Genomic DNA, 21,484 nt, shown 5'->3' with positions numbered 1-21,484 from the left:
GTAACAGATGACCTCCAAGTTGTCATTAAAATAAACACTGAAGGGGCTGGCCCGGTGGCATAGTGGTTAAGTTCACCTGCTCCACTTTGGTGGCCCAGGGATCACAGGTTCGAATCCTGGGCACGGACCTACGCACCGCTCATCAAGCCATGCTGTGACAGCATCTCATATATAAAATAGAGGAAGATGGGCACAGATGTTAGCTCAGGGCTAATCTTCCTCAGCAAAAAGAAGAAGACTGGCAACGGATGTTAGCTCAGGGCCGATCTTCCTCACCAAAAAATAAAATAAATAAAATAAAACACTGAAGAAACTGAAAGAGCCTCACAATCACAGCCCCAGAGGTAAGCAGTGCTATCAGTTTAACCATCTCTACTCTTTAACCCAACCAGCACATCAATGCCCTGTTTCTTTGACCTGCTCATAGCAACCTCATCTTGAACTCTGATCAAGACTTCCTTCCTCCACTTTTTAAAATTGAAAACATTTTAGGGGCTGGCCCCATGGCTTAGCGGTTAAGTGCGCATGCTCCGCTGCTGGCGGGCTGGGTTTGGATCCTGGGCACGCACCGCCGCACCGCTTTTCCGGCCACGCTGAGGTCACCTCCCACATACAGCAACTAGAAGGATGTGCAACTATGACATATAACTATCTACTGGGGCTTTGGGGGGAAAAAAAGGAGGAGGATTGGCAATAGACGTTAGCTCAGAGCTGCTCTTCCTCAGCAAAAAGAGGATGATTAGCATGGATGTTAGCTCAGGGCTGCTCTTCCTTACACACACACAAAAAATTAAAAACCTTTTAAATTGTCATTACAGGTACTTGATTCAATATTCAAAGGGTACAAGAATATACAGTGAAAAGAAGTTTCCTCTCACCCCTTGCCCCACCACCCAATTATCCTCCCCTAAAGAAACCCTTATTACCAGTTTCATGTTTCTCTCCAGTGATAGAATATTCACAGAAAGGCATATACACGTATGTATGTGTATACATGTACACGTGCACGCTTCCCATCCCACACCCTCCCTGTGGAGCTGTATCACAGTTGTGATGAGAGCCCTCACAAGGACGTCCTCCTCCTCCTCAGGGCTATCTTCTGCTCCGACACATTCTACACATTCTCACTGGGTATGCTTATCTACTGCCATGACTTCTGCCAGTATCTACAAGCAGGAGACTCTTAAGCCCAGATCTCCAGCCCTGCTTTTGTATCCAATTTCCCACTGCCTGCTAGATATCCTTGCCTGGATGTTTAAAAAGGAGTTCAACAAGCACAAAATTGAGTCTGCTCTCTCCACAGCAGTCCTTTCTCCTGGCCAGCTCCTCCTCTTCATGGGTACACCACAACAGTTTTAACACCTTTCTCACTCTTGCTTCTGAGAGCCATAAGCAGGTATGTCCCATTGACTATAATTTTGCAATTCGTCTGAAACCTGTCTCTTTGGATCCAAATCCAATATCAGAGGTCAGGACAAGCCATTGCTTGTCTAGATGACTCCCACCGGGCTCCTGCCTGGACCTTAATGGTACACCCACCACACCAGCTATCCCAGGTAGCTTTCTCAACTTTTTTTTTTTTTTTAATGTTTTTTTGTGTGTGTGTGAGAAAGATCAGCCCTGAGCTAACATCTGTGCTAATCCTCCTCCTTTTGCTGAGGAAGACTGGCTCTGAGCTAACATCTATTGCCCATCCTCCTCCTTTTTTTCCCTTTTAATCCCCAAAGCCCCAATAGATAGTTGTGTCATAGTTGCACATCCTTCTAGTTGCTGTATGTGGGATGCGGCCTCAGCATGGCCGGAGAAGCGGTGCGTCGGTGCGCACCTGGGATCCGAACCTGGGCCGCCAGCAGCGGAGCGCGTGCACTTAACCGCCAAGCCACCGGGCCAGCCCCCTTCCTTAACTTTAAAACGATTTTACTGCTTATCTACTCAAAACCCTTCTACAGATCTTCTCTTCCCAAATGATAAAGTCTAAAAACCCTACACCAGCATTCCAGACCCTTCTCCATTGTTGCTCTTACTTGCTTTTAAGTCAGGTTTCCTCTGCACCTCTACATCTTAAGTGTCACCCAGTTTTGCTATGAAGGGTATCAGAGAAGGAACAGCGGGTAGACAAGGTGGGCTCAAGGGAGGAATTTTTAAAGTTGGGAGACATGTAGAGCATGTCTGTAAGCTATTAGAAATGAATAGTGGGCAAAATTGATGATACAGGAGAGATAGACAGACAGAGGCAGAGACACGTAAGAGTAGGAGTCAAGAAACCGGCCACTAATGTGTACAGGGCCATGCCATCATTCCAGGTGGAAAGCGGGCCATGTGTGGGTCTAGGTGCAGATAAACAAGCAGATTTAATGGTGCAAAGAATGGCACTGCTCTCCCCCTGTGCTTCCCAGACACTTTGTATGTCTCATATACCAAGCTTACTGTTTCCTGCCTTGCGTAGTGTTCTTAAGAGAGTGTCCAGCTACGCGTTCTAGTACCCGAGTCTTAATACTGGCTCCATTATTTATAAGCCACTTAACCTCTTGGAACCTCAAGGTTCTTTACACTGAAATGAGGGATTTATAGATGTCGAAATGTCTCTTCACCACATGCTACTTCTAGGTCCATTGTGAGAATTAAAAGGGATAATATCTTTAAAGCTGCTAGCACAAAGTAGTTGTAAAATAAATGTGATCTTAAAGATAAGCATATCCTCCTGAAAATAATAAGTAAAATAACTATTATTTAGTATCTAATGTTCCAGATATTACACTATAAGCACTTAAATATATCATTTCCTTTTTTTTTTTTTAATAATTTTATTTATTTATTTTATCCCCCAAAGCCCCAGTAGATAGTTGTATGTCATAGCTGCACATCCTTCTAGTTGCTGTATGTGGGACGTGGCCTCAGCATGGCCGGAGAAGCGGTGCGTCGGTGCGCGCCCAGGATCCGAACCCGGGCCGCCAGCAGCGGAGCATGCGCACTTAACCGCTAAGCCACGGGGCCACCCCTATCATTTCCTTTTATCTTAACCAGACCCTAGGAAATCAATATTAACCCCATTTTATAGATAAGGAAACTGAAGCTCAGAAAGGTTACGTAACTTGCCTAAGACCACATATGGCGGGATGGGAAATGGGAAATCTGGTAAAACCAGGAATGTCCAACCCCAAAGGCCATGCTTTAACCGTAACACTATACAGTCTACCTTGTTAGCTTGAGATGCAGATTAAAAAAGCATTCACATAGGTAAAACTCAGCAAATGTGAAAGGTTATAAAAAATTAAGATGCTATTGTAGTAGGTTTTTGTGTACATGTTTGCTAATCTCTATTAGATCATGAAGTCCACAGCATGCTTAGGAAACAGCTGCTGAATGAATCAATCACTCAATATTTAAGGATAAAAGCATCTGTTTCATTCTGGTTTTTAAACCATGTGCATGTATTATTTTGAAAAAAACTGAAAAAAGAATCTATTCTTTTTTTTTCCTACACATCCACCACTGCCATTTCTTCCATAGATGAAAACCGCTTCCCTGAGCTGCCCTGTCACACTTACCCGCTTGTTTCTGTGGTTGACGTGGGCACCATTGGTTGCCAGAAAAAGAGCTGCTGCCTCATTTCCTGCTTCAGCTGCCCGCTGTAGTAAGCAATTTCCTAGGAGAAAATGGGCATATTCATTCTTCCATGTGCGTAAAAGTGAGGTCAAGTTCCACACTGCATCACGCTCTGCCCTTCCCCACGCCCTTCCCCACCACCTTTAAAAACTGACAAGCCCACACCAGAAGTAGGTACCATTTAAGTATACACAGGCACTCTATGTATGTGGACACAGAGACTAGGATGAGGATGGGTGGAGCAACATCTTGGTCTGGAAGTCAGAAGACATTCATTCTTCCCTGGGTTTATCACCAGGCATCCCCCAGGACCAGAGGTAAGTTATGTCTCCCTACCAGAGTTGGGTTAGAACAGTTTCTCAACAGCAATGCTACTGATATTTTGGGCCAGATAATTCTTTGTTGTGGAGGTCTGTCCTGTACACTATATGATATTTAGCAGTATACCTGACTTCTGCACACTAGATGCCAACAGCACCCCCAACCTTGTTGTGACAAACAAAAACGTCTACAGATGTTGCCAAATGTCCTGTGTGTGTGGTGGTGGGGCTCCTGTCTGAGAACCTCTGGGCTAGATGATTAATTTGAAGACATTGTGATCTTAAGTTCTATCAGAAAATACCCCTTAACACTTCAGTTTTATTCCTAGGGCCTTAAATATGTTTGCTCTTGGCTTAGAAATGTTTTCCTTAGCACTATCACTCTTTCCTAAATAAAAATCTTGCAAAGAAAAAAACCAAAATTTGTTTTTTCTTTTCCTCTAGAAATGGTTTTAGCCCGGGAGCAGTGTTTCTCTTTTTATTAAAGTCCTTTAATAAGGACTTTTTGGATAAACACCAAATCTCATGTTCTACAGCTATGCTACTTGAAACTCAAATTAAACTAAATACCAGGACTAAAAACAAGGGAAATGGGACAAAGCACCACTTTGTTTTCATACCATTTTCTCCTTTTCCCTCCGAGGAAGTGATTCCACCCCTAGTTTAGAGTCATTCTAATTTAGAGACTCCTAATGAGAGTTCCATTTTCACTTCTGTAGTCATTCCGAGGTACACAAGACTTAAATCATAGACCTACCTCCCTATAGAATAAGGATAACCTGTGACTGCTAAAATGTTACTGAAATGTTGAAAAACAGGGAACTAATGTTATTATACCTATAATGAAAAATGGAACACGTTAAAAATAATAATCCTGACCTTGTATTAAAACAAAGTATACAAAGTAAAACTGGCAGAGCTAGCAAGAAAAATTGGACAAATCCATAATCACAGTGAAAAATTTTAATATATTTTCCAGAAACTGACAGATCAAGCAGTCCAAAAGTTAATAAGAAGTGAATAAGATTTGAACAGCATAATGAACAAGCTTGATTTAACGGACATCAATCTCTCACATGCCACCCTCTTATACGATGCAATTAAATCAGAAATCAGTAAAATTATGGCCAATAACCAACATACCTTAGCAAATTAAAAGCAATTTAGTAACATCTCATTTCCAGGTCTTTAGTCTAAAATACGGTTCTTCCTGTACTTCCTGTCCTGTAGTACCACTGCTTTTAGCTTTTATGTCACCCAGAGGAGTGATTTCATTTGACTTTTATTTTGAAGAAGTTAATTTTTAACTTCTTTTAGGGAAAAGGCTGTTTAATATCCATCTTTTTTTGGCTAATTCGTCTCATCAGTGGCACCTATCCATGCTTTTTCCAATGCTAGTAATCAATACTAAATTATATGGAATCCCTCTCCTTAAAATATCCTCATGTTTTATTTAGTCAGATCAAGGAAATATTCACATTAAAACAGTGGTTCTCCAAGTGTGGTCTATGGATTCCCGAGGGCTCCTGAGAAGTCTTTCCGGGGGGTGCATAAGGTCAAAACTATTCTCATAATAATAATGCTTGATGTTATCTGCTTTTCCCTACTGTGCTGACATTTGCACGGATGGTGCAAAAGCAATGGTGGATCAAACTGGAGAGCCTTCACACAAATCAAGGCAAGGGCCCCAAAATGTACTAGGAGTCGTATTCTTCACCACCACGCACCCAGTCAAAAAAAAGGAGCCAGTTTCACTTAAGGTGGACCTTGATAAAGCAGTAAAAATTACTAACTTTATTAAATCTCAACATTGAGTACATGTTTTTTTAAAATTCTGTGTAACAAAATAAGAAGTATGCATAAAGCCATACTTGCTGTGTAACAAAGTACAATAGTTGCCTTGGGGGAAAAGCACTTGTGCCATTGTTTAAGCTGCAAGCTGAACTGCAGCTTTTTTCATGGAACATCATTTTTACTTGAAAGAATGACTGATTAATAAACTATGGTTATTCAAATGTGAGTATTTGGCAGATTTCTTCTTGAAAAGGAACAAAGTGAGCCTGTCTCTTTAAGAAAAACAATTGGCAATATTTGTACCAAACGATAAAATTTGATCTTGCAAGTGAAAATTAGAATTTTGGAAAACTTTTATCTGCAACTGTGAGTTTGACAGCTTCTCAACACTGAAAGAGTTTTCTGATGAGATCAGTGGTGATATTAATAAACGTGATTCCAAAATAAATGAACATTTGGAAGATCTGCATAACTCAGCAAACCAACATTTTCCAAATGACTAAGGCATGACGTTACAAAATCATGCATGGAGAAAAGATTCGTTCAAAGCAAACAGACCACAGATTTTAATATAACAGAGTACAAAAAGTTCACTGATATGGTTTCCGATTCCACATTGCAACTAACTTTAGAGAAACTATCACTTGATGAATTTTGCTTGCTGTGGTATCAAAGAAATATATCCACAATTATCTGAAAAGGCTCTTAAAATACACCTCCCTTTTCCAACTACCTAACTGTGTGAGGGTATATTTCCTTCATATACTTTAACCAAAACAACATATCTCAAAAGACTGAATACAGATGTATATATAAGAAACCAGTCACTCTCCCAACTAAATTTTGTTTTGAAAGTTATTCTTCATAAAAAATGTTATATGTTAACATATAATGGTTTGTTATTAATATTAAATTGATTAATACATCTTTTAAAAATTTCTCAGTTCTAATTTCTAATACAGTAAATATCAAAGACATAACCCACCTAAACAAAAAGCTCTTCGGGATATAACTTTTAAGAAGGTAAAAGGAGTTCAGAGTCCAAAAAAGTCTGCAAGTCACTACGTTAAATGGAAGTGTTTTAGCTTAAAGGACTCAACATGTAGTCTGGCTAAATTTTCTGAAGCATAAGATCAAAAAAAAATAACTCAGGCTTTTACTAAAGTTAAAATTAAGTACAAAATAACTCTCATAATAGTATGCCATTCAGTCTCCAACTTTTATTGGTAAAAAACACGGACACAATATTTCATGGAGCCTCCAGACTTGAGCATCAGTTCTTAGGATCTATGCTTTACCTGTTACCGTATCAGGTGCGTTGGTGTTGCCCCCACGCTGAATGAGTCTGGCTGCAAAGCTGTTTTCGTCAAATGAAGTTCCATTTACCACAGGGAGGTCTTCGAAGGGGTTTACAGACTGGTCGGAAGACACAGTGATGTACTGCACTGCAAGCCACAGAGCTGTGCTGCCCTCGTGGTCTTTCAGTTCTAAATCTAATCTGAAGGAAGAGAGCAACATGAACCGCAAATATAATCTTCAGACACTCTGTACTGCCAACAGCCTCATTCTTTCTCTTTATACTTTTTGAATGACAATTTTTTATTTTAGTTTTACTTATTACAATTTATAACACTGAAAGACATTTTAAAAGAATTACTTTTCACTCACAATCCCACCCTCACAACTGCTTTTTCAGTTCTCCATGTCTCCTTACGTACTGTTTACACTGCAGCAACTGATTGAACACATATTCATTCCTGGCCATGATGGACAAGTGTAAGGGAGTCCTGCAGGATGAAAAAGAAGAGGTGTTAATCCAGGACAGGCCCAATTCCGGACTACTCATAGCAGGAGCCGACTAGAATCCTAGGCAGAACCACCATCCACGAGAAATTCCACACTTCTGCAACAGTGTCTTTTTCTACCCTGGCAAGCAGTTTTCCAAAACCATGACTAAGTATTAAAGAATGAAAATGGATTTGCTTATACGTTACCATTTACTCAGTGGACAAAAGGACAAGAATTAATAAAAGGCAGGGAAAGAAAATGCTCTCTAATGAAATCCTGACCCTTACTGAATGTGTATAAACTCATGTTTTTAAAACAGCAGTTTCTACCATAGGTATGCATATTTTTCCCTACCTATCCTCCACAATTATGACAAGAAATTTTTTTCTCTGCATAATTCTCTGCTATACTCAAACACACTCAGATGGAAACAGATAGGAACTGATTAAAGTGGCATTTAACTATTCTTCACTGCTTTTATTTAGCCCTCAAGTGCCCTGAAGGAGACTGCCACTGCAGAGCACAGGGACCCCCCAGCTGGCATGTATCTCAGAGGTACAGACTGCCAGAGTTTGCTGCAGTTGGGAGAAAAAAATTAAAGAATCAACAGAAGAAAAAAAATGGATGCAATTATTTTGGGAAATAATGATATTGAGAGTTCATGAAGATCCATCTTATTTAAGTACTTTATCCATCACACAAATCTATTTCCTATTCTGACAACTTCAAAGAACTCTTTTCTCATTTTTTGAGAGGGTTTTCAAAGGTATAAAATACTGAGCTGCTATGATGAAAAGTGGGTCCCACCTGTTGGTGATTCAGGCACTTTAACTCCCCTTCAGTGCCTCCCACACTGCTGTCCCAAAGACAAGCAGCCCTTCCTTAGAACCACAAGGAATCCTCAACTAAATATTTCTGGGAAGGGGCAAAGGGAACACAACTACTGTCAAATATGCAAAGGGCAGGCTGTGCAGATACAGTTGTCTGAAGTGGGCATATTTACAAAAAGGCAGAATTGAGTTTAATACAGAGAATTTCCCAACAATAAGACCTCACAGAAACAGAACAGACTGCCTTGAGATAGTGTGCTCCTCTTCTTCAAAGTATCCAGGCAACTCTAACAAAGATGCTGGAAGAAGATTCCCTTGGAAGAACTGGACCAGATGACCACTCTGAAGATGACAAATTGCTTAAAAATCCAAGGACCTCAGTTACCCAGGATGGAAATGATTTCCTCAAATGGCTCTGGCCTTAGCTGTGCCTCTGATTTGCATAATAAATCAATGTTTGTGACTTCAATAAAAATCAGATTGAGGGGCTGGCCCAGTGGCGCAAGCGGTTAAGTGCGCGCGCTCCACTGCGGCGGCCTGGGGTTCGCCGGTTCAGATCCCGGGCGCGCACAGATGCACTGCTTGGCAAGCCATGCTGTGGCGGCGTCCCATATAAAGTGGAGGAAGATGGGCACCGATGTTAGCCCAGGGCCAGTCTTCCTCAGCATAAAAAAAAAAAAAAAAGAGGAGGATTGGCAGTTGTTAGCACAGGGCTGATCTCCTCACCCAAAAAAAAAAAAAAAAAAAGTCAGATTGAATAATGCTGAATCAAAAAACACGAAGTCCCTGTCTGCCAGTTACGCACTACCATAAAATAACACTCTGAGATTAGTGCTAAGAGCAGCCTATCTGTTCCCCAACTTACCTGCCCTTGTTGTCCTGCATGTTGGGGTTGGCACCAGCCTGCAAGAGGGCCTCTGCAATCTGTGCCATCTCAGACATCACATCTGCTGAGTGTTTCTTTGAACTGTACAATGCCACAAGGTGCAGTGGTGTCTCCTGGGCACCCAATGTAGCAGCATTGACAAGGGCCCCATTCTTAATGAGGAAAGTGGCAGCGAAAAGATCTCCTTGAAAAAAAACAATAGAAGAAATGGTCACATATGAAAACACCCAGGGCAAGCTATTCTGGCCAATGCTTCCGCAAAAAGGGACGAGTAACTACAGACAAAGAAGAGGGACAACCGGAAAGAGGCATATGTATGTGGTGACAGAGAAAAATCAGACTATTGGTGGTAAGCATGATGCAGTCTATACAGAAACTGATAAATAATAATGTACACCTGAAATTACACAATGCTATAAACCATTGTGACCTCAATAAAATAACTGGAGGGGAAAAAAAAGAAGAGGGACAACAGGGCATGTCTGAAGTGGAACCTCTTGGGACACCTGTAAGTGGAAACTCATCATTCAGATCATGGAGTTACATACTCGAATTCAAAAAAGGCCTCTTCTGATCATCAACCCTCAAAGAGGGTTCCAAGATTCTTCCCCAACACAATTTATTTCTTCCTCTCATTTCTTGGCCACAGTCTGTACCTAGGCAACACTTACCCCCAACCTACTGTACTTGCATACATGGTGCAGACACGGTGTTTAATTGCTGTTAGAATGTATTTTTGTCACACTGCCCTATAATAAGCCAAAGAACTGTTTGTGCCAAACACAGAAGGAAAGAAAAGGGAGAATACAAACACTTCTGCTCCTCCAACTCCCCATTTGAGCCCGTGGTGTTCTGTTCAGAGCAAGACCATGTCTGACTGATTTATTATCATTACAAAGATTCTTCTGATTTTCTTAATCTCATTACATACAAACATAACAGTCTTTAACAAGTTTACAACTGAATATCTGAACAAAGAATCTGTACACATTACTATTTACACATGGTAAATTAACAGGTTGTAAAAACAAAACTTCTAAGTCCCTTCCATCGCCTTAACTCTTGGAGCATTACAGGTAGAAGAGTCTACCTAAGACTATTTACAAATACCAAATTAAGATGAATAACTTACATAAAATCCAATAATTTCAACAGCTCAAACTACCATCTTTGACTATTCTGTGCTCTGTAGGAGGAAAAAAAAACTACATTGACATCTTGACAAAAGGCCAAGAATTAAGTTTTCATAAAGATATTAAAGGTATACAATTCTGAAAATACTTTGTCAGATACCAGCAAAGAAAAGCTGACTCTAGATTGATTCTGTTAATACATGGTTAAATTCAGAACCAAGCAATCTGACAAGTGTAAGTTTAATATTAAAAATACTATGGAAAACCAGTTAAAGTATACTTGTTAAATTAACTTGAAAGATGATAGGGATTAAGCAATTAAGTTTGTTGTAAAATTACTTAAAAGTTCAATCTTCCTTGGATTTAGTTTCATTTACAATTTGAAACATGCAAAAACTCACTATACATAAAATTAACATTTCCTAAGAAAATAAGGCAAGAATAACAATGTATCATAAAATAATGAACTATTAACAAAGAAATCATACAGTTATAAATGCACAACGCACGCTTTCAGGTATTCCGCCTAGCTGGGTGAAAGCAATTGTTTCTGTCAGTGGCCTCCAGGTGGCACCACTTAGCTCATGGCCTGGAAGTCTTTCAAATCAAACTCATCCTCCCCTTGACAGTGCACATGTCTAATTTTGTGTGTGTGTGTGTGTATGTGTGTGTGTGAGGAAGATTAGCCCTGAGCTAACATCCAATGCCAATCCTCCTCTTTTTGCTGAGGAAGACTGGCTCTGAGTTAACATCCATGCCCATCTTCTTCTACTTTATATGGGATGCCGCCACAGCATGGCTTGACAAGTGGTGGGATCGGAACCTGCCCACCCCGGGCCAAAGAAGCAGGGCATGCGAACCTAACCGCTAACGCCACCGGGCTGGCCCTGCACATGTCTAATTTTTTTTAAATTTTATTTATTTATTTTTTCCCCCAAAAGCCCCAGTAGTTAGTTGTATGTCATAGCTGCACATCCTTCTAGTTGCTGTACGTGGGACGCGGCCTCAGCATGGCCAGAGAAGCGGTGTGTCGGTGCTCGCCCAGATCCGAACCCGGGCTGCCAGCAGCGGAGCACGTGCACTTAACCGCTAAGCCACGGGGCCGGCCCGACACATGTCTAATTTTGATGGCTGTGCCAGAGTACCTATCTAAGTCATCCCAAGAGCTCATCTGAGATTCCGAAGTACTTTCTGTAGATTCTATCTCCATTTCACCTAGATCTACAGGATGAATTTCTTGCAAATTACTTCCTTCTTCAGCTGGAAGATCTCAAAAATGCAGAACAACCTCCCAGGTTGATTTGCTGGCCCCATGATCCTTGACTATACTTCATAATTTGTTGGAGGTCTTAGGATGAATTCTGGCTTGTTGAAGGTGCCTTGGAACTTCTTTACTATACTGATCATAGGCAATGGTGTTCTTTCTACAGCTGGTCTGTTTTTGTCTTTGCGCCAGGACACTTTCATCTGTTTCTAATTCTGTTAGGTATTGCCGATGCACACTCCTTTGAATCACAACTTCCAGATATCTTCTCTAACAAAGTCACTTATAAGTTTTCTTTTATATCTTGCAATATCATTTCATCTTCTTCAACTATACTTCTGCAGTCTGAAAACCCAGAATGGGGCTTAGGATTTCAGCAGTAAAAAAGCTCTCAAGTGTGTGTTATCAGTACAGTCATGCACTGCATAATGACGTTTGGTCAAGGATGGACCGCATGTATGACGGTGATCCCATAAGATTAGTACCATATACCCTAGGTGTGTAGTAGGCTAGACCATCCAGATTTGTGTAAGTACACCCTACGATGTTTGCACAATGACAAAATCGTCTAATGATGCATTTCTCAAAACGTATCCCCGTTGTTAAGCAACACATGACTGTATTCCTATGCTCATTTTCATCTGAATGTATAGGTTTCCTCTGGTCTTCAGTGGACATGGAATTTCAAAATCATCTGGTTTTCAACACTTTCCATCTGCTCTAACTTTCTTCCAAGGGACTATCTTGCTAGAGAATGTAAGCTCTGGCATTAAGATGGCTAGGCCACCATAGGCCCCTCAGATACTGATTGCTCCATGTCTGATTTATTTTTGTATCCACCACTGTCTTATACAAAATAGGCACCAGGGAAATGTTTGGGAAGAAAACTGATTGACTGGTCAAGGCTATTAGGTTACACCTAAACAGACTGGCTCTAATTCCAATCAATTACAACTTTGGATAACTTAAGACTTCTCTACCTAGCTCCTTTTGAAATATTTTCATTCTTCTGCCCCCAATTTTTTTCTCGGGGGGTGGGGGGAGGTGCAATCTTTACACACATCATGTGCAAAGGACCAAAGCTTAGATTTCTTTACAATAGGATGTCGGTTGAGCTCTGAAAGCAACAGGTAAAATGCACATCAGGGGGCTAGGCTGGGTCAGGCCTTTGCTATCCATACAAACATATACACAGTGGGGTTCTCAGTAGGGCCTTAATGGGTAGTATGAACAAACCTCATAGAGATTCAGTCTAGGAGAGAATATGGATAAACAATACATTAGTAATAGAATAAATATCCTAGAGAAAGCCACTTACATTCTGGAAAGAAAATTTAGAATTACTAGGACAGAGAGCCTTAAAATGAAAGGTCCAATATATAAGATACTGGGAGAGAGGTGGAAGGTGGTTTTATTACCCTTAAGCTTGGCATATATTCCAAACTAAGAGATAAACAGATAGTAAAGCTAAAACAAGATAGGTTAATGAAAACGTAAAATACAGTATACATACGGAAGATAAACTGGGCAATACTGCACAGAGAAAACCTATCAATGGTTGGATTCAGACGGAAGGCATAATAAAAAAAATTCTTGTATCTTAAGCCCTCTTAAAAGAACCGTAGCTTTTAGATTAGATTTACTTTATTAATACAAGCCAAATTTTTTTTTTACTTATACATACATACATATATGCACCACACACAAAAAGTTATTTAGGAATTATTGGAAATTGAAAATTGATGATGTTTTACATTAAAAGAAAGTCACCCATGGGTACACAACCTAGCGGAAAAAGACAACTGACATCAAAAGAGCAGGACAAAGGTGGGGAACAGAAGACGCCAAAAGCACCATTTATAAAGTTTGTCAATAAGAAAACTTCTAATACATTTAGCAAGATTTCCATCAAAAACAGTTAAAATAAAAACTGTTTGGTGCTTAATCTTTCAGTTACTTCATCACCTGATTCACCGAAACTGCCAGGTAAATGAGGCATTACTATAATGACTTGTCCACATAAAAATATTCCTAACAACATAGTTAATGTTAAAAAAAAAAAAAAAAAACCCCACATACAATTTTTCTTTCAATGCAGCTTCCTGACAAAAGTTTTATTCAGGGAATAGCCAGTAACTTTCCTTATTTAATTAATACAAACTGTAACTCATGCTGCTCCGGCTGGTGGCATCATCTGTAATCTACTACAAACAGACAGGAGCATCCTATTTAAGAGACCCATTGATTGATGTTAATTATTAAGGAAAATAAGCAGAAGAAGAACTAGATTTTTTTTTTTTAAAGCAAGAATTCATCTTCTTGCCCAGATCCAGCTAATCAGGGGAGATGGTATCCTTCTGGTCATATGTGTACCTCCTGTGGACTCAGCCACAGACACGGGCTGCCTGTTTCATTCTTCATACAAACTGACTGGTGTACTTGGTTATTAGGATGATCACTATTTCATTTATAGATTCTAATGTGTGTCCAGAACCAGACCTACATCACATATATTAAAGATGTTCACTCATGTTATAATGAACTTAAAGTAGGGTTAACAGTTAAATTTAAGTATATTACTCAATTTAATCATTTGGACAGGTCAACAGACTGAGAGCTCAAGTTGAAGAAGGAAAAGTGAAAAAATTCCTACAGGAAATGGAGCTGCTTATGGCAATCCAACACAGGGGCAAGGTTGGAGCTGCAGGCTGACGGTACCACATGGTAGTTATTGTGCTATCTATGCTACTAACACTGTCTCTCACTCTCCCAACAACCAGTAAAGCAGAAATGATTCCCACTTTACAGATGAAGAACAGGAGACTCAAGAGTGGTTAAGTGACTTGTCCAAGGCCACAGACAAAGTGGATGAGCCAAGATTCAAACCTTGGTACGTCCAAGCTCCAACATCAGTGCTCTGCTGCCACACCACGTCACACTCTCCAAGGTTAGCAACAATCAAGTTTATCACACCCACAACCCTAATCCACAGGGTTGCAGACAACCGATAAATTCTGAGTGAAAGATTAAATTGTCTGAAAATAAGCATCAAAATGCATCACCAATTCTTGGCAATTCTCGTAACTAAGCAATCACCAAAATATTTAATAACTCGTCAAAGATGTTTTTTCATCACACATAAGAATTTAACTCCCTAAGAGGAAAGAAACATAGTTCTGAGATTGTTTTTTTAGTAACAAGCATATTTGTTTCCAAAATAAACATCTCAGACACTGAACAGTATGGGAAAGAATAATTCCCTATGTGGTGGAAACTTTCCCCACTGAAAACACACCCAGTGCTAAGCACCCGATGGCTTTACACAGTGCAGAGTAGTGCTTGGGAAAAATGTATCTGCTCTTGACACTGACATACTCTAAGGATTTCCTTCCCAATGATGAACAAAATTTTCCTCTCCATCAGCCAGCAAGCTTAACACTCTAACACGTGGCTTACAGGGATATTTACATTAAAACCTTTGCCCAAAAAGGGCAACGCCACAGCTGCAACAGGACCATATTTGAAGTAACTACATTCTACCAACTAGGAGCAACTTGTGAATAGTAAAAGTGTAGCAGAGACAATAATAGTATAATAATGCATAATTGGAAGGGTAAATATACATGATTAAGATGTGGGGAAAGCAATATATTCTGTTTTTGATACCCACACGTAAACAAAAAAGCAGCCATAGCCAAGTACTTCAATCAAGTCATCTATCCATCTACAAAATAAGGCTTTCACATTTTTGACAGCTTTCATTCCATACTAGAACTCTATCTCTATAGAGCTCCTCATTCTGTCAAAAATGACTAATGCAAAGTAGAATCAGGCAGGATCCATTTGGGACTTAAGAATTAATAAGGCCATGGGAGAAACAAAACAAAAGACTAGTACTTTTTTTTCCTTGAAAAGATAATTCATTAAGGTACTTTGATCTTAATTCTATCACTTCCATATTCTTCCCATTACTAATCGCAACATACTCAAAATATAGCTATAATTTCAAATAACTTTCCTGGAACAAAATGAAATTTTATCACTTCACCATGATAGAAGAGAAGTCTAGTCCATAAAAATGAAAAATCTGAGGGCCTGGCCCCATGGCCAAGTGGTTAAAGTTCCGTGCGTTCTGCTTCAGCGGTCCGAGTTCACAGGTTCGGATCCCGGGCACAGACCTCCTCCACTCACTCACCAGACATGTTGTGGTGGGTGTCCCACATATAAAAAAACAGAGGAAGATGGGCACAGATGTTAGCTCAGGGCTAATCTTCCTCAACAACAACAAAAAAAAAGTGAAAAATCTGAAACCAAGAATTTATTTAAATGTGCATGGTTTTTTTTTTTTAATTTATTTTTTATTTTTATTCTTTTGTGAGGAAGATTGGCCCTGAGCTAACATCCGTGCCCATCTTCCTCTACCTTATAAAGGACGCCGCCATAGCATGGCTTGACAAGCGGTGCGTTGGTCCGCGCCCAGAATCTGACCCTGCAAACCCCGGGCCACCGCAGCAGAACGCACACACTTAACTGCTACGCCACGGGGTCGGCCTCACATTCATGGTTTTGATACTTTCCCTCTCTTACAGTAACCGATATAAGTAAAGTCTTCCTAACACAATTCCTGGAGAAAGTGATATATTGACTAAGCAAACATATCAACTGCTTACAAGTAAAAGGTACTTCTTCTGAAAGTGCCATCTTTCTAGCCTTTCTTCTGGGGGCCCCGTTGATACTATGAAGAGCCTAACCAACAAGGCATAGGCAGTAGCTCTTCAGTCTTTCCTCTGACCCACTGATCACAAATTCTAAATCATGTGGCTTGTGAGTACAGACTCAAGAAGCCTTTGAGAATTTGTGGAACAGGGTCAGAAAGTCTTCAAAAATTACTTGGATAAAAGTAAAACTGCCCGCAGAGAAAAATATACACTCTTCCTACCTCTTTGGATTCCTTTATGTAACAGGCTCCAGCCATTCTTGTCCACCATGTCCACATCAGCTTTGTGACTAACCAGCGTGGAGGCAATACTCTCTAGTCGTCGTGAAAGCGCTAGATCCAAAGCAAGATCCCCGTTATGATCCACTTCATTCAGCTTCCCAGGGAGCTGCACAGGTAAATTTGTAAATTAGTACCCAGCCAGTAGAGAATACAACTGATTTTAATCTCTCCCACTTTGAGTCTTAAATATCATCTCTTATACAAATGTCAAATTTTAGTGATCTAACACTGTTTACTCTCCAAATTCAACTCAATTCACAAACTTCTCTCAAGCCTCCTCAGGGCACACGCCTTTCGGGGACCACAGAATTAATGGGGAATCACAGAGCAGACCAAACACCATGGAAGACAATGCAAGGACCACGGGGTACATGCAGACAGTGCTTTAGGAACACAAGTGCCAGGGCAGAGATTCAGAGAGCCTGAGGGGAAACAGCTAACCTTTTCATGAAAGACTGCGGCTTAACTATCTAATTCCTCCCAGCCGTTTCAAGTCTTCCCCACACACTGGACAGCCAGGATAAAACATACTACACTCTCATCTGACAAGAGCAATTGCATTTCTCCTAAAGCAATGTGGTAGACAGAATAATAGCCCCCAAAGATGTCCACATCCTAATCCCCAGAACCTGTGAATATGTCATCTCACATGACAAAAGGCACTTTGCAGATATGATTAATGTTAAGGACCTTGAGAAGGAGAGAGTGTCCTGAATTTTCCAGGGGGGCCCAATCTATCTAATCACACGAGTCCTTAAAAGTGAAAGAGGGAAGCAGAGAGATGTGACACGAGAAGGACCTGATTCACCATTATTGGCTTTGAAGATGGAGAAAGGGGGCCATGAGCTAAGGAATGTGGTGGCCTCTAAAAGCTGAGAATGGCCCTCCACTTATAGCCAGCAAGAAATAGGGATGTTGGTCCTATAACCACAAGGAACTGAATTCTGCCAACAATTCCTCTCCGAAACGAGCAGGGAATGGATTCTCCCCTAGAGGCTCCAGAAAGGAACACAGCCTGCTGACACTTTGATTTTAGACGGATGATGCTTGTCCTGGACTTCCAACCTACAAAACTATAAGGTAATAAATTTATGTTGTTCTAAGCCACTAGGTTTGTGGTAATTTCTCACAGCAGCAAAAGAAAAGTAAAACAGATTTTAGTACTGGAAATTAGGTACTGCTGTAACAACCATGTGAAAATGCAGAAGTGACTTTGGAATGGGGCAATGGGCAGAGGCTGGAAGAATTTTGAGGAGCATGATAAAAAAAAGCTCAGATTACCTTGAATAGACTACTAGTAGAAATATATACATTAACGACTGTGCCAGTGATTGCTCAGGAAGAAGTGAGGAGCATTACAAGTGAAGTATAGTTTTGGGAAAAGGTATGAAAAATGGAAAAAACAGCTACAGTACCTGTGAATCCATTTCAATTAGATAAAGGAAGACCACATCTTCTCTCTCTACTTTGATAGCTTTATGTAAGGGGTACTCAGTCTTAGATTTGATCATTTTGTACAACAACTGGGCACTCATGCTGCTGAAGTCCTCCTTTCGTAAATCATCCTAAGGATTAAAAAGATAGTAAGAAGCAGAACAGATTCAACATATCAACCATAACAACCACTGACATTTATTAAGAAGCCCTTGGAATGTGTCTGGCCCTACTTTAAAGGGCTTAACATTTCCCAACTCATTTAATCCTCAAAGAAACCCTATGAGGTAGGTACTATTATCATCCTCACTTTACAGATGAAGAAAGTAAAGCATAAAGAGGCTAAATAACTTGCCCAGGTTCACACAGAATGTAAATGGCCGAGCCAGGATCTGGAGCCCAGAGGTCCACCTCCCGAGCCTGTCCTCTTTACCATAGCACCTCGGTGCCTCTCAGTGAGACAGAAAACCATGAGCAACACTGACACCCAACAAGCATGCAGTCATGAGGAGCCCTCCAGAGGAGAACAGAGTCTTCCCCACCCCTACCCTACAAAGACGGCAATCACTGAACTAATCAGAACTTCTACAAACAGTTCACTCCAGAGTCATAGCTGGTCCCTACTATGGCACATCTCTAAATTTCTACTATTTTAGCAGAAAGCTTACCATTCCTGTTTCAATTCTTTAAAATTCAGTTCTCTTAGACACTTTTCTTCCTAATGTTACTGAATACCAAACAATTTGCAGAAACTAGGTTATAAAACATAGCACTAGCCATGATTTTTTAAAAAATGCAAAATAGACAACATAACAAAGAAATGCAAAAGCCGTTCTTTATGATGAAAGCTACCTAAGACGGGCAAATCTAAATTTAACAATGCTCCCCACACAATGGAGACAGCCAGGCAAAGCCCTGAAATGGTGCTGCCGAGCACCGCGGGCCTGCTGGCCCCACACAGCACCTTCTCCCATGGCTCAGCTGCAGCTTCTGCAGCTGGAGGGTGAAGGCAGGTGTGCTTTCATTCTAAGCCTGTTTCTTGACCTGAGCTATCTTCTGCCTCTCCACTCTGAAATCAGAACTATGAGACTTTTACAACCAAAAAGAATCTCACAGATCATCAGATGCAACTACTTAGCCTTCAATTTTGTAATAAGAGGAGACTAGGGGCCAGAGAGGTAACTTTCTATGGAACCAGGTCCCAAGCCCAGGTCTTCTGACTTCCAGTGAGGGTGCTTTGTCCACACCCCCCCGTCTCTCACTCACCCAATGACTTGCAATAATTTCTGCACAGTAGTTCATCAGTGTGCTAGCATTCAGTTCCTCCGCAGTCTGATAGAAGCGAATACAGTTCCGGACATTCACCAGAGACATAACACCCTTCTCACATCTACAAGAGAATATTAATAATGAACAGTGTTATTAGGACAAATACATTCATAAATGAACAAACCAAAGTGATCATCTGTGTACTGGCTGGCTATGTCCAAAAACACTAAAATGTAAGGTTAAGCAAAGAAGTTATGAATAAAGTATAGCTGAGCTACCATATTTTAAAAGTATTAGAATTTCATTATGATATTATATTGTTCATTCTGGTCAGAATCAAAATAATCTGTATATAAACATATTAAGCATAACCCCATATTCTGCTAAGCAAAATAAGTCAGAGGGAGAAAGACAAATACCGTATGATCTCACTCATAAGTAGAAGATAAAAACAACCAAGACACAGAGATAGAGATCGGACTGGTGATTACCAGAGGGGAAGGGGGGAGGGAGGAGGGCAAAACAGGTGATTAGGCACATGTGTGTAGTGACAGACTGTAATAAGCCTTTGGGTGGTGAACATGATGTAATCTACACAGAAATCGAAATATAATGATGTACACCTGAAATTTATATAATGTTATAAACCAATGTTACTGCAATTTAAAAAAAAAAAGCATAACCCAGCAAGTGCCTTTAAAGTAATCACATGAAACTCGCTGATCATATACACAGGCAATTATAAAATCAAACACACAATGGATCAAGTTCAGTCCTTTGATATTTAATTGTATAGGACACATTTGCAGTTCCCACTAGCACAACTCCATTATGCAACCAGGGGGGCTTAGAAATAGCTTCAAATATGAGGCTCTATGCTTCAATAAATTAACACCTCCTTATCCCAAAGGTTAACTGTATGGTATGTTAATTATAACTCAATAAAGCTGTTTTTTAAAAAGCCTATTTAAATAACCTATCATGTATAGAAACAATTGAGTTAAGAGTCAAACCATAGTAGACCAAGACAGAGAAAAACTGACTACAACAGATGTCCCATAAAGCCTGGTAACAACAACAACAATAGGACTCTCACAATCATTAATAAGAAAGCACCAACTATGCCAGGGAAGAGAGGGCTGTACACAGGCAAGCAGGCCTCTGGTAGCACAAAGCAGGCACACATCTTAGCCTAGAAGATGCAGCACTGGGAAGACCCAGGCTTCCACCACCCCAGAATTCCTGGGAACCTTAGTGAGCCTCCACAGAACCAGGGTTGGGGGGAAGGAGGCCGGTGGCATCTCCTTCCTTCTCCCCCTTCCATCTCCCTACAAATCAGGTTCACCTCCAAGGGCAGCACAGAGGTCTAATATGGTCTCAGGAGTATTCCCTGACACCCCACTATTGCTTCCTCTGTCCCAGAGCCCCCACAAAAACCTTTTCCTGATCACAAGGGCAGAATGTAATGATGGCAAAATGAACTGTGAGGTAAGAAAGACCTGAGCTGAGATTGACTGAATTTTAAAGGTCAAATTACATGAGCTCTCTATGCCCCTATCTCCTCCTCTGTAAAAATAAGGATAATACTCTATTTCAGAGGTTTAGAGGATCTCTGTGTGTTCTGCAAGATAAAGGACAACTATATAAACTTTGCACAGCATGAGGTACATAATAGGTACACTCGTAAGTTTGAGGTCCTTCTCAAGGAAGTTGCATAATATAATAACTAATATGAATGTGTTTTAGTTCTATTACAAATAAGAATAACTGACTGGCTAGCAGATAATTCCCAATTTTAACAGATGAGGTTTAGTTAACGGAAGAGGAGAAAAACCACAGGAGTGGGGGATGGGGGAAGAAAGGAGGAGAATCAAGAGAAAGAACTAGGAAGAACGAGGAACAAACTTTCAAAACCTCACAAAAGAGACCGTTGGCTAGAAGCAAGAATAATCTGGGAGTCATTTCTCCAGCCAGCAGTAAATGCAGGCACCTATTTTATTCTAAGACCTATGCTTCAGTACTTCGTTTTTAAGTAACATAGCTGACTTGGTGTAAAGAAGCATCTCCCCCAGGGCACTTTTAAATCATACTGTTAAACATCTAAATAAGTTACTATAATAGTGACTAACAATGTTATATCTCCGAGCCTCTGCTGGACCAC

General features: G+C 40.4%; 1 protein-coding gene across 1 annotated transcript in view; it reads right to left on the bottom strand.

The window, feature by feature from the left end:
- Positions 1-21,484, bottom strand: part of ANKFY1 (ankyrin repeat and FYVE domain containing 1) — an 88,839-nt gene that overhangs the window by 21,790 nt on the left and 45,565 nt on the right. The window contains exons 5-11 of the mRNA XM_058560030.1: positions 19,321-19,444; positions 18,036-18,185; positions 16,561-16,726; positions 9,204-9,408; positions 7,439-7,507; positions 7,019-7,218; positions 3,549-3,646 (exon numbers count right to left, since the gene is read on the bottom strand). Of these exons, the coding sequence (XP_058416013.1) occupies positions 3,549-3,646; positions 7,019-7,218; positions 7,439-7,507; positions 9,204-9,408; positions 16,561-16,726; positions 18,036-18,185; positions 19,321-19,444 (1,012 nt within the window). The remainder of the gene's footprint in view (positions 1-3,548; positions 3,647-7,018; positions 7,219-7,438; positions 7,508-9,203; positions 9,409-16,560; positions 16,727-18,035; positions 18,186-19,320; positions 19,445-21,484) is intronic.

Source organism: Diceros bicornis, chromosome 18 (assembly GCF_020826845.1).
Source record: "Diceros bicornis minor isolate mBicDic1 chromosome 18, mDicBic1.mat.cur, whole genome shotgun sequence".
Classification (NCBI taxonomy): domain Eukaryota; kingdom Metazoa; phylum Chordata; class Mammalia; order Perissodactyla; family Rhinocerotidae; genus Diceros; species Diceros bicornis.
The sequence above is the reverse complement of the archived record's forward strand: the minus strand, read 5'-3'. Positions and strand labels throughout refer to the sequence as shown.